Source organism: Musca autumnalis, unplaced genomic scaffold (genome assembly GCF_047663935.1).
Source record: "Musca autumnalis isolate F117 unplaced genomic scaffold, ASM4766393v1 scaffold_1, whole genome shotgun sequence".
Lineage (NCBI taxonomy): Eukaryota > Metazoa > Arthropoda > Insecta > Diptera > Muscidae > Musca > Musca autumnalis.
Window position 1 is genome coordinate 196,619,949 of NW_027411644.1, and position 14,676 is coordinate 196,634,624.

The 14,676-nt window shown below is 32.9% G+C and overlaps 2 protein-coding genes across 2 annotated transcripts; one reads left to right on the plus strand and one right to left on the minus strand.

The window, feature by feature from the left end:
- Window positions 1-59: 59 nt before the first annotated feature.
- Nup133 (nuclear pore complex protein Nup133) lies at window positions 60-8,210 on the minus strand. The gene is made up of 12 exons (XM_073959683.1): window positions 7,851-8,210; window positions 7,048-7,762; window positions 6,677-6,869; window positions 6,507-6,620; window positions 5,749-6,400; window positions 5,486-5,690; window positions 5,262-5,374; window positions 4,634-5,199; window positions 4,158-4,510; window positions 3,905-4,093; window positions 421-637; window positions 60-360 (listed from the first exon to the last, which is right to left on the minus strand). The coding sequence occupies exons 1-12, from the start codon at window positions 8,039-8,041 to the stop codon at window positions 194-196; spliced, it is 3,675 nt and encodes a 1,224-aa protein (XP_073815784.1). The 5' UTR covers window positions 8,042-8,210; the 3' UTR covers window positions 60-193.
- A 2,136-nt stretch (window positions 8,211-10,346) lies between these two features.
- Window positions 10,347-14,448, plus strand: wfs1 (wolframin ER transmembrane glycoprotein wfs1). Its single transcript, XM_073959684.1, has 4 exons — window positions 10,347-10,579; window positions 11,176-11,274; window positions 11,332-12,971; window positions 13,049-14,448. The coding sequence occupies exons 1-4, from the start codon at window positions 10,519-10,521 to the stop codon at window positions 13,961-13,963; spliced, it is 2,715 nt and encodes a 904-aa protein (XP_073815785.1). The 5' UTR covers window positions 10,347-10,518; the 3' UTR covers window positions 13,964-14,448.
- Window positions 14,449-14,676: the final 228 nt, after the last annotated feature.

Here is a 14,676-nt window from a genome sequence, read left to right on the forward strand (position 1 = left end):
CAGTCTATCTAATGTTTAATAATGGAATAAATAGATTAACATTTCACAATTCGATTTCATTTGATTTTTATAACAAAAGAGGTTTTCTTATTTTTATTAAATTACTAAACAATTAATGCAAAAAAACTTAAACAAGCTAAACATTGTCTGTAAATGTGTGTATTCTCTACATGGCGATACGACAAACACCCAATTACATTTCCATTCTATCATCAGAGTCTTTATGTTTAAATGTATCATTAATATATTCGTATGTGAGCTTTAAAAGATATTGAAATGATTTGTTATTAACCAAATCTTCTAAATCACTGCTATTCAGAAATTCTTCCATGGGTGGTAGGAATGTCTCGAAATCACCATCTGCAATAGAAAAACAATTTTTAACAATTTAATCATATGGAATCAGTGACCGTTACTTACCCATCAAATGACACAATTCAATTAATTTGAAAAACAACAAATTCTGTATATAATCAACGGCTGTATTTGTATCATATTGTATCCAATTGTCTCTCAATATTGCTGCACACCATATCTTGTGCCTAGCCTCAAATGGATCTTCCAAATAATTGAGCAACTCCAAGGATTTGCGAAAATCAAATTCTGTTGCGGTATCATGTTCTTCGGCAATAAAAAGCTATGGAATATAAAATAAGGTTAAGGATTGTAGAATTCACAATTTAAACAAAAAATCTGCAAAAATATTCACGACTTAAAAAACTTTCTGAAAAATTATTTACGATTTGAAAAAATTTCTTTAAAAAATTCACGATTTAAAAAAATTGTTTAAAAAAATCCTGAAAAATACACGATTGAAAAAAATGTCTTTAAAACATCCACGATTGAAAAAAATTTTAATGTTTAAAAAAACCCATGATCTGAAAAATAATATTTTTAATTTTAAAATCCACGTTCGAAAAAAACTTCTTTAAAAAATCCACGCATGAAAAAAATTTTTATTTCATTTAAAAATGATAAATGTTCTTGAAAAAATCCATGTTTGAAAAAAATATTTAAATAAATCCCCGCTTGAAAAATTTTTCTTTAAAAATCTACGATTTGAAATTTTTTCTTCAAAAATCAACGATTTGAAATTTTTTCTCTTTAAAAATCAACGATTTGAAAAAAAAAATCACTTTAAAAAATCCACGCTTTGAAAACAAATTTCTTTAAAAAATCCACGATTTGAAAAAAAAAATCACTTTAAAAATCCAAGCTTTAAAAAAAAAAATTCTTTAAAAAAATCCACGATTTGAAAAAAATTTCTTTAAAAAATTCAAGTTTTGAAAAAAATTTTCTTTAAAAAATCCACAATTTGAAAAAAAATTTCTTTAAAAAATCCACGATTTGAAAAATGTCATTTAAAAGCTACACGATTTGAAAGACAATTTCTTTAAAAACTACACGATTTAAAAAACGTAATTAAAAGCTCCACGTTTTGAAAAAATTTGCTTTAAAAAATTCGCGATTTAAAAAAGTTTTCTTTAAAAAATTCACGATTTAAAAAAAAAATTCCTTAAAAAATCCACGTTTTGAAAAAAAATTGCTTCAAAAAATCCACGATTTGAAAAAAATTTGCTTCAAAAAATCCACGATTTGAAAAAATTTGCTTTAAAAATCCTCGTTTTTGAAAAAATTTGCTTTAAAAATCCTCGTTTTTGAAAAACTTTGTTTTAAAAAATCCAAGATTTGAAAAAAATTTGCTTTAAAAACTTCAAAATTTAAAAAAAAATGCTTTACAAAATCCACGATTTGAAAAAAATTTCTTTAAAAATCCACGATTTAAAAAAAATTTCTTTAAAAATCCACGATTGGAAAAAATTTTCTTTGAAAAATCACGATTTGAACTTTTTTTTTTTATAAAAAATCCACGATTTGAAAATTTTTCTCCAAAAATTCTAAGATTTGGAAAAATTGCTTTAAAAACTCCAAGATTTGGAAAAATTTGCTTTTAAAAAATCCACGATTTGAAAAAATTTACTTTAAAAATCCTCGTTTTTGAAAAACTTTGTTTTAAAAAATCCACGATCTGAAAAAAATTTGCTTTAAAAACATTAAAATTTTAAAAAATTTGATTTACAAAATCCACGATTTGAAAAAAGTTGCTTTAAAAATCCACGATTGGAAAAAATTTTCTTTGAAAAATCCACGATTAAAAAAAATTTCTTTAAAAATCCACGATTGGAAAAAATTTTCTTTGAAAAATCCACGATTAAAAAAAATTTCTTTAAAAATCCACGATTTGAAAATTTTTCTCCAAAAAATCCAAGATTTGAAAAAATTGCTTTAAAACCTCCAAGATTTGGAAAAATTTGCTTTAAATAATCCACGACTTGAAAAAAAAATGCTTTAAAAACTTCAAGATTTGAAAAAATTAGTTTTAAAAAATTCACGATTTGAAAAACATTTAGCCCAATTATGAATGTCAACTCCCCGTGAGTTTTCTCACTTTATCCTTTAAGTTGAAACGACAGAAAGACAAAACTGACGGGGAGTTCACATTCATAATTACCCTGATTGCTTAAAAAATCCACGATTTTAATTTTTACAAAATGTTTTAATGATTACAAAAATCCACGATTTGAAAAAATTTGCTTTAAAAATCTACGATTTTAATGCTTTAAAAATCTACGATTTTAATGCTTTAAAAATCTACGATTTTAATGCTTTAAAAATCTACGATTTTAATGCTTTAAAAATCTACGATTTTAATGCTTTAAAAATCTACGATGCTTTAAAAAATCTGCGATTTGAAAAAATTTGCTTTAAAAAAATGCTTTAAAAAATCCATGGTTTGAAAAAATTTGCTTTAAAAAATCGATGATTTGAAAAAATTTGATTCAAAAATCTACGATTTTAATGCTTTAAAAAATCCACGATTTGAAAAAATTTGCCTTAAAAAAATCCATGATTTGAAAAAATTTGCTTTTCAATTCTACGATTTTAATGATTTAAAAAATCCATGATTTGAAAAAATTTGCTTTAAAATTCTACGATTTTAATGCTTTAAAAAATCCACGATTTCAATGCTTTAAAAAATCCACGATTTTAATGCTTTAAAAAATCCACGATTTTAATGCTTTAAAAAATCCACGATTTGAAAAAATTTGCTTTAAAAAATCCACGATTTTAATGCTTTAAAAAATCCACGATTTGAAAAAATTTGCTTTAAAAAATCCACGATTTTAATGCTTTAAAAAATCCACGATTTTAATGCTTTAAAAAATCCACGATTTGAAAAAATTTGCTTTAAAAAATCCACGATTTTAATGCTTTAAAAAATCCACGATTTGAAAAAATTTGCTTTAAAAAATCCACGATTTTAATGCTTTAAAAAACCCACGATTTTAATGCTTTAAAAAATCCACGATTTGAAAAAATTTGCTTTAAAAAATCCACGATTTTAATGCTTTAAAAAACCCACGATTTTAATGCTTTAAAAAATCCACGATTTGAAAAAATTTGCTTTAAAAAATCCACGATTTGAAAAAATTTGCTTTAAAAAATCCACGATTTGAAAAAATTTGCTTTAAAAAATCCACGATTTGAAAAAATTTGCTTTAAAAAATCCACGATTTGAAAAAATTTGCTTTTAAAAAATCCACGATTTAAAAAAAATCTTTAAAAATCCACGATTTAAAAAAATTTCTTTAAAAAATCCACGATTTGAAAACATTTTCTTTAAAAAATTACGATTTGAAAATATTTTCTATAAAAATCCACGATTTGAAAAATGTTCTTCAAAAAATCGACGCTTTAAAAAATTTTCTTTAAAAAATCCAACAAAAATTGCTTTGAAGAATCCAATTCGTCACCTATTTAAGTTTCATTTTTTGTATCTTTATGATTTTTGAACTCTTACATATCACCCTATATTAAAAGACATTCAAATGAAATAACTTACATTGATAATTTCCTCAATCCGCAAAACTTTTTGATTTTCCACTTCATAACCGAATGCCTGCAATAGATGATCACTTAATTGTTCCTGATAATCGACAATATTTAATTCAGCATTTATTGTTTCCAATTGTAGTGTGACATCGGAATCAGCAGCGGCAAATGCTGCCAATTTGGCCAAAGATAACATTGACTAAAATAAAAAAACCCAATACAAATTAAAATAAAAATGGGTTAAAGGAAAAGAAAAAACCTACCTTCTTTCTCTGCACAAATTCTGTTTCAGTTTGGGCCAATTGAAACAGGGTCTTTGAAGCTCGTTCGAAATCACCATTGAATACAAGTTGTATCCAACCCAGGGTTGGATGATCACGCATAAATTGGGACAATGCGGCTTGGTTACCTTTGAAACGTTCAAATACCTCTCCTTGGCGATTCTGACGCAAATGCCAATTAATGGCAAATTGTGAAAAGTCATATTCTTCGTATTTTTTAATATACGCATCTAAACGCTCCTGATTATTGGTTGCATCACAAAGCATTACCAGAGATTGGAAATCTAGATATTTTTCAGCTAATTTGGCAGCAGCTTCATATTGTTGGTCGTCAACTAGAATACAAAAAAATGCACTTACAACTTTTGTAAAAAGAACCCACAACATTGTTGAGACAGATTTGACATGTCACTCAGCCATAAAATTACAAGTAAAATAACTTTATAAAATTTACTTACGCAATATGGAAATTAATGCCCTTCTCTGGGACTCAAATTGTTGTTGTAAGACATTAAATTTCTCTGTATCCCGTACACTGTCCAAATAATGTTTACGACCATCCAAGACTATATCAATTAGCTCTAGAATTTGTTGATATATCCGCTGTCTCAAATCAGGATCACTTGTACCATGGACACCATATTTTACCGAGACATCTATAAGATGTGATAAAGCATCACGCATACCAATATTACCAGACATTGCTGTCCATGGTAAATATTCATATGTATCCATTTTATCAGCTGGCAATGAATATACCGTGGCATTCTGTTCACGGAAGTTCATAACTTCACTAACAATATGCAGCACCACAACATTGATGTCATGTATGAATGAGGCCAACGATGAGGTTTGATGTTGTGTATCAATACGACCATCAGCTAAATCGCAAAAAGCTTGTAGAATTTCTTGAAATTTACAAATGCGTACATAGAACAAATCCTGGGCAGTTAAATTGCCTTGAGGGCGTTCTTGCCAACGTTGTACCAGAAGACTGATGGCTTCATCTATGAGTTTGTTATATCTGAAAATGGGAATTATGTTAGCAAAACGGCTTTTGATATGACCTAAAACAATGCAACATACTTATTTTGTATGCTCCTCAGAGCAATAGCAGCTATAATACGTTCATTAATATCGGATATGACAAAGCAAGTAGGCTTAAGGACACTTCCACCAGCACTTGGTATGGCACTCAGCTAAAATTAGGAAAAAGAATAACAGTTACATAAATGCCAAGGTATACTCATTGAATAGTCAGTCCATAGTTTTAATTTATTGCTGTTCCATCTTTAACACTCCCTTCTTACCTTATCCCACAAACCAGTTGCATGTAAAAATTCCACAAAATGACGGAGAGCTAGATTTTTCTCCTTCAATTGTGTAATGATTTGCAGAGAGGAAGAACTTCCCAAGGCATGTTTATGGGCGGTAGACTCCTCAAATAATTGTTCCCAACGGGGATCTGAGGCGGGTACATCTTCTGCCAAATCTTCAGCTATGGTAATAACCATTCTACAAAAATACAATATTAAAATGTTATTCTTTCTCAAGAAGAACGCAACATCCTTACCTATCCAATTGAGCTGCTTCAGCAAGTGTACCCGCGGCATTCGGCTCGACATTATTTCTCAACAATTCATTTAGTATTGTATTACACATTGCAGTATTACGTTTCAAACGATAAATAAATGCCGCCTTCAATTGACTAACATCATCTTTAAATTCCGAATATATCGAATCTGGATCCAATTCATACATATATAGATTTTGTTCATTAACATTGCTCATTGATGTCGACAAAACACTTTGTTCCCTTAGACTTACATCGCCGGCCGATGTTGTAACAGGAGAAAAGACTTCAGGACTAGCACAACTTGTCATATTAACCATCATTTCAGCACTATCAAAATCTCCTGGTGTTATTGAAACCAAACCATGTGTACGACTGAATATCAAGGGAATTTGTCCACAAACTGCAGCACTTAATATACGATCATCTTGTAAATGAAATTCAATTTTTTCAGCATCAATTTCACCCATTTGTATGTTGGACAAACTCAGAGGATAGACCACTTTTTCGTTGTAAATATAGATGTGTGTTCGACAAATAATAAAACGTAAACTCAAACATTCATTTTCCGTTGGTACACTATAGAATTGGGAGAATTTCAAGGGTACAAACGATTGTAGATGCATGCCCTCATTGGTGGTTGTAAGAACGGCTGAAAAGAGAAATTAATGAGAATTAACCTGATAGTGCTCAGTCCATCGCCTGTCTGGCCTAAGTTCCCTGAGGGCATAAAAAATTCAAAATATTTCAAAACTTACCTATACCATAATACATCTGCGGTGTGTGTGGTGTATTAACAGCTCCAGCCAATATATAAGTTTTATTATCAAGTATACGCATATCCAAGAGCTGTAAATCTACATCGGCACTATCTGTGAAGTTAAAAATATGAATCATGAAAATTGTATATTACATAGAGGGTTCCTACCTCTAACATTCCAAAACTTTTGTAAAAATTCATCACGAATTTTCCTAATAATATCACCATCTTCAAATAACATTTGTTCGTTATTGCCCGAATGGTTTAAGCGCCAGCGCTGTATCCAACGATCTGCAAGTACCAAAATAACAGCTTCACGATCACCACATGCTTTTTGGTCACAGGCAACGGCAACAAATTTCTGAATGAAATAAATATGGTTATTAGGAAGTTGAATTTTAAATGGATTTGGGTACATGTTGCAAAACTTTAGGATTAATTTAAAATCGTCACAAACTTAACCATATTTATACCTCACAAACTAATAAATCCTGAAGTTTTTCTTGAATTTATTTCGAATTTTTCTCATTTTTACTCACATTTTCCTTATCATTTCCACTGTTCATTCCAATAATGATGGAAGCAAATTTCTTACCAATGCCTCCCAAAAATCCCGATGGCTGGCGTATGGTTTTATGTTGCAATACATGACGACCATTTTGCAGTTGCAATTGCAGCAGTACCAAGCTACAAGTGGTGGTCACCAACAAATAACTCATGGGCATATGTTGTGGCGGTAATGTTAACATAAAATCAAATTCCTGGCCATCCAAAATATTTGTTAAATCCACAGAACTACCGTCATGAGCTATAGAGGGCCAATAACGTACATCTCCTGTAGGAGAGACAGCAACACATGAAGCCATTTGTTGTCCTTCACTCAGGAAAACGCTAACCAATGAAGCCTTATGTCCAATATCGCAATGAGGTAAAGTTAATTCACGACACTGTGCCATAGCACCAGCTCTTCGCTGGGTGTTACGTGACATAAGTTCTTTAGCACTTTTTGGTGGTGAATTTCCTGTACCAGCATTACGTACATCCTTATATTGCCACACCAACAAACGGCGACCATGGACAACCCATGCCCAACCATTTTCGGCACATCTTACCGAAACCGTTTGACTTTTCTCATTGAATGTCAATGCTTCATTTACCAAAACGGGCAATTGGAAACCATAACTTTCCACCAAATTGAAATCGGAACGTATACCCAGTACAGATTGATTGGATCTTCCCGACAGACTGTAACGGCTAGGGGAAAAAGAAATAAATGATTATTCATTATAGGTATGATAATATTGATAATATTTATGTATGTAAAAATTGCATCTCACAATACCTTTGTCCCATGCCACTGGTTACATTGGCTGCTGCAGCCTTCTTTAATCCACCACTGCTATAACCCAAAACAGATCCACCCAGAGATTTCCTTCCAACACCTCCTGATGACCTTAAGCCGGCTGCAGATGCGCCGCCCAAAGAATGCCGTGACATGCCGGAATATAGTTGTTGGTGTAACGCCTTATCCATGATGCTTATTAAATAATTTAATTTATAAAATACAAAAACTTTCTTAATTAAAAACAAATCAAACTTTCAACAAGTAAACAAAATTATCCGGCGTCTAACAATCGTTTGACAATGTGCGAAATAATAATGTGGCGCAAAATGTTAATTCTTCTTCTTTTTTTCGTTGAGTGGTTGAACACAATGCTGACGTCAGACGTTTTTGTGTAAAGTCTAATAGCCCGTTTATATTATAGGTTATTGCCGGATTAGTACGGTTACATTAGAGTTTTTTGCCGGACAAGTTGTGTTAAAAACCACCACAAATCACTACCGACAACGACCAAAAAACACTAAAAAGAGAAAAATTTTAAAAATCTCGCATCCATGTTTTTATCCATTTCTTCAATAAAATATTCGATTCCCATGCATTTCTATGTTATTAGTCCAGCAACCACAAAATATTTTGTGATTGCCTGATGACTGACAAAAATGAACGGCCACACTGGCAAGCAAACGATTATTTGAGCAAAACTGACAGTCAAAACTGATCGTGTGTACCCCACTTAAACATGATCTGTCATCAAAATGATTACAGCTTCGTTCCCGTACTTTTTAATGGTAAAACTCGTAAAAGAGAAAAGTGCAAAAAATTTGTTCTCACACACAAGTTTTTTGAAATAGTTCGGGAACGGAAAAATGGAAAATACGTCAAAAAAACTGGAACAAATGTCAAAGTCGGCGTATCAGCCAATCAGACGCCGGTAACCATGTTACTATTTTTTTACTCGCCCAAATTTGTCGTGTAAAAAGTTTTTAAAGAGAGCGACATTCAGCGCCATTTTTGTTTAAAGAGAAGTGAACATTTTACAACTTTTTTGTGTACGGGAACGCTTTTTCGAGTAAAATGTGTAAAAGTCGTAAAAATTGTAAAAACTTTTTAGTTCTGGAACACAGCTTACTTCACTCGCTTCACAATAGTTGTGTCTTTTTACTCTTTCAGTAATAATTATTCAGTAACTTCTTTTCAGAGAATAAGAGAGATTTTGCTCTTTGATACGAAAATAGAGAAAAAAGTAAAAAGACAGCATTTAGTAAACTTTAGCAAGATAACAGTTGATAACCAAAACAAAAACATTGGCGCCAATGCATGAACGAAAAAATAACTCCAAAGCAATGAAAAAGTTCTTCAATTTTAAGCTAAATAAATAAAAAATTATGAATAATAATCAATAGATAAACCTGAATCGTAATATTTATAGCATTTTTCCACAAAAATCAGATGCACATTGAGCAGCTGACCATTAGCAGATGATTAAAAAACAGCTGATCGAACTTGCTAAATGTTGCTGGAAAAAATTCTTTCAGCAACTTTTAGCAATTTCTCAGCAAACAACTATCAAAATTGTTCTCTCACTTCGCTCTCTTTTACTGAACTTTTGTGTAAAAAGACAGCATTTAGTAACATTTCGTAATAATTATTACAAATTATCACGTAAAAAGACACCAAATATAAGCTCTGTTCCAGAACTAAAAAGTTTTTACAATTTTTACCACTTTTACACATTTTGCGTTCCCGTACACAAAATTTATATGAAAATCGTTTACGACTTTTACAACTTTTACGACTTTTACCACTTTATAAAGTACGGGAACAGGCCAATACTCTGTTTCTTTTGTTTTGAAAGTGATGATAATAAACAATGTTGCGTAAAAAACGCTACAACCGCTACCGTAAACAGCCAAAATCGCTACGGTTATAGGTAAACGTATTATAACAGCCTGTTTATCTTGGTCCACACTAGAGTGAATTTCATGCAATTTTTTGTTACATAGTCCCGGTCCACACTCTAGCGATTTCGTTGACAACATTTCATGAAATTAGGCGTTCTTAGATTGAGTTCCCCACTACAGCAATTCCATGATATTTCTCTTAAAGTGACTGTGTGTACCAAGGCAAATATAGAAGGTAGCCGATTCGGCGAATTGCTACAACAAAGCAACTTTTGCCGTAACATAATACGTCAAAATTTGTAAAGAGAATCAATTCGCTTTGGCGCTTAAATTTGCAGCGATTTAGCTTCGGCCAATCAGAACAAGATGTTTGTTTACATTTCACAATTACAACAATTTTATTTGACATTTCATATTCAATCAGCTGATACGAGTCGGCTACCTTCTTTAATGTGCCTTGGTGTGTACCATACCTATGATTTCTTCTTCTTCTTAATGAAAACTGAGTTGCTAACCTGTTTTTCTTTCTTTCGCAGCTGCTGTTCCTACATTCCAAGTTCATTCTAAACAAAACACCATATGATTGTAAGCGTTTACTTTCTTTTTCCCTCATTCTAAACACAGGAACTTTTTCTTTATTCGTGATCTTTATTATTCATTTTGTTTTGTTATCATATTCTGAGTAAAATAAATAAAATTTATGCGAACATTTCTTAATGGTATAATTGTTTTGAAATGTTAAAACAATAGAAAAAGACGAATTGGAAATGGCAACCTGGATGAAGAATGGCCCGTCAACATCGACGAGAAGAAAATGGAATTTGGAAGGTAAACTAAATAAAATTTCGGCTTAAATATATTTCCTTTACCGACCCACCTCAGAAAATTATGAATAAAAGTGACCACAGATAGTGCTTTTTATCCCGATTCCAACCATGCATTGCTTTTATTGCGGAAATGTATACTTCCCGAGATATGGGCCTCCAAAGTTCCACAAAGGCCCTAGTCTAACCACCGCAGAAAATTATTAAAAATTTACCACAAATAGTGATGTTTATACTGATTTCAACGATGTATTATTTTGTTGAAGGGTATGTATACATCCCGAGGTATAGGCCTCCAAAAATATTAAATTTAAAAGAAAAATTTGTTCCCGTTCCCAAGATATGCACCTGTCCATAGGAGAAAGTCTTAAATCCCGACCGAAGGCCGGCTATTTAGACAAATATATTTAATTAAAAAGAAAATGTTGTTCCCGTTCCCGCAACAGAAGCAATACATGGTTGGAATCGGGACAAAAAGCACTATCTGTGGTAATATTTTCATAGTTTTCTGCGGTGGGTCGGTAAAGCAAATGAGTTCCAAAATTTCTAGAATTTAAAAACGAAATTATTATTTGTGTGTATCCTCCTTGACAACAACAGATCGCACATCATTAAATAACTTGAAATATCATATTGCTAGCGAGGGTTGCTCTGAGGTACAATTTGATTTGGCCAAACAGTTATTGGAAAAAAATTTAGGTAAGTTCTGCTGGAAAGTTCTAAAATTAATATCCTTAGAAATGGATTTTCTTGTAGAAGACAATGTGGAGGATTCAAAACAGCAAGCCGTTCATTGGCTTATATGTGCCGCCCAACAGGGTCACGAAGAAGCCGCCAGTCTTCTACAGAAATGCTATGACGAAGGATGTGGCATAACGGCAGAAAACGAAAATGAGGTTCGTTTATCGTTGTCCATGACACCTGGCGAGAGAGCAGCTAGGAAGGCGGCACGTGAACTTTTCGCTTGTCTTTCAAATGGTGGCAAACACATAACACCGAAACAATTGGAAAAGAAAATGCGTGAAATTTATAAAATGCAAAAAGCTCGAAAACATCCCGGCGACTCAACATCTACTTCCGAAGATGAAGACAGTTCACCGCAGCAACAGTCTTTGGAAGATGGTTCAGGCCATCCCATTAGTAATGGTTCCGTTAATTTAAGACACCAACCAAAAGAGCGCAAAAGAAAAACACGTCGCAGTCATTTAAATGTACCCGAACCAACGGCAGGCAATGAACGGATAACTGAAGAAAATTTAGTTTCTGCAGCTGTAAATTATGCAGCAGGACGCATGCCGGCGGTTAATGATGCTATGACACTAACGGTGCCTCACCCATCCTCATTGGACCATGTACCTTGCTTTCATCGCCTTCTATTCCATCCCATAGTATTCTTTACATTGCTATATCATCGTTTTATTAATATTGTGGCAGATTTTCCAAAGCGTGTGCCGCAAAGTGTGAGATTGGCTTTGCTGCTAGTGGTGTATTGGCTGGCCTCTACTGATAATTTAACAACAGCCTTGCCAGTGGGCTTCTACTATCTATGTTGGTCCATAATGATTTGGTCCACCTGTAAAATGTTGAAAACGAAACATGATTTTATAGATTTTCGCATATGGTCTGGGCTGTTCCTTTCATATGGTGATCACAACATTGAGGCGGATATCTCAGAAAATCGTTTTCTGCGGAACAATATGCAGCCGTATCTATATTTCTTTTGTGCTTTTATTGGGAATTTTTTGGTGTACCCGCTGCTATCACCCGAATGGTTACCCCACTCCGAATTGACAATTGTGGCGGGTGTATTTGTTTTCTTCTCAATGTTGGCTTTTATGTACTCAACACAACGTTTTCCCGACTGGATATTTCTCATATCGTTTGGTGTCAATGTCTTGGCTAAATATCCCTATGAAATGGATGATGTTGTAACCACTGGATGGCGATTCTTAGATCTAAAAGTACCTACCTTTTGTTCGTTTGTCATTGGTAATGGTATTGAGTTTTGTTTGAATTGTCGTACGGCACTGTATCTGCTAATACCTGTGTTTTTGGTACATTTGGCCAAGCGGTCTAACTGGCATGGAACCTACACTACGCTTATACCTCATTGCGTAACACTCAGTTGGTTACAATTGTGTATTACCAGTGCCCAAAGTGCTACAATGTTTGGTGTGGTGCGAGCAACACTTGGCTTGGCTGGAGTTTTGCTATTTTTACCCCTATTTGGTTTGGTATCTCTGCTGATACCCGTCTTTGTTGTTGTCGAGTGGTTGGGATTTACAAATCCAAATCTACGTTTGGGTAGCACTGTTATTGTTTCGCTGTTGGCTGTCTTGTTTTCCTGCTTTTTGGCCATAAATCGCACCACACAGAAATATGTAACTATTTTACAGGTGAGTAGCGTCTGGATGTACGTACTATATAAGGGGAAATTGGTTGATTTTTTTTTTTGCTTTTCCTTCCTTTTTAGGTCCTAATTTGCATTACCGCAGCCTGTGTTCTAACATTCCCATATATGACGTCCAGCTTTAAGGATACCTCTCGCTTTAACTCTATGATACCTGATCTAAAACATCATCACCATCAATCTGTAATAACTACCCTACCCACGGAGGAAGTCCATATGCCTCCGCCACCACCAGAATACTTGACATGGCAACGATTCTATAGCCACTGTGGAGCGCAGGCATGGTGGAAAGACAATAATAAAATTAAGACACAACTGAAATGCTCCCATTTAGAAGGCCTTCCCGTGTCTTGGGAAGGTGATGTTACACAAATACAAATTGCCAGTGTGAAAAATAAACCCGCTTGGTATATCAATAAATATTTACCCAGCTGGCTGGCACGAATTATAACCTGTTGGTATGGTGAACGTTTGTCGACCCTTAACAAATGTACAACACCCCAGGATCGTTTATGCAACGATTTTGAAGAAATCCTTAAAACTAGTAATTTGGATCAACAATGTTCGTTACAAAAATGGAATCAATATGAATATGAAATACGTATAAATATGTATGCTGGCATCTTGGATAAACGACGTCAAGAAGTTGTGTTGCAGGCTCAACATAAATTTGGTAATTTCTCCAAACGTTTAGTAGAAGGCGATCGTGTACATTTCTATGGAACATTGACAAATAGTCGTATCGTGTCCCTACCACCTTCAACACATATCTATGAGGAATATTTGCTAGGTGGCTCGCCAGTGGCCCATATCAAATTGGCAGCCATTGAATGTTTACAGTGTCAAGATCGTGATAATCCGCCCGTTATTATTGATTCATTGATCAAATCTCCGGTCGATGCAAGAATGCGAGATTTAATGCGAGGCATTAAATATTTGTTAAATGTATTCTTAAGTCCATTGATAACATTTAAATGAATTAATTTAACATTCGGCTATATACCTACCTACACTTTTGCTTTAACATATTCCAGACGTTCTTTATATTATGTCCTTGTGGCTATTAGTTGATATGTCTTATCAAGGTATGAAGTTTGTAGAAATATTCGTTGTTACCTTTTCACAACTTCCCTTTCATACCACAATTATTGGACTATAATAAAGATTTTTAATTCACAACAGTGTAGGTAATATGGGATTATTTAGTCGATCCAATCCGACCATTAACAATTGTTTTCCTAACTTATCTACATATGTTCTACCCCATTATCCTTAACATTCTTTTAATAATTTATTACTCACATCCATGCTCATGCCCTTAACTTAGAAAGGGATTAAAAGTGTTCCTTTCCTCTTTCTTCATAATTTTAATACCTGTTTAGTTTTCTCAAAACCTGTGTACAACAACTATATTAATGAAATACTTACATACGAACAAAATAAACAATTGGAGACATGTAAAATTGTTATTAATTATTGTAATAATTAATAATTTACAAAGACATAAATACAACAAGATCAGACATTTTTTTGCTATCATTCTTCAGTGAATGGCTTTTGAATTTAACATAATGTTATATCACGATATGGTGATATAACATTTTTTTCTTTTATACATTTTTACGTATTTAACCGAATTTACCGATCTAATTGACATAGAATTATTCTTGAATAGATCCTTGAATTCATAA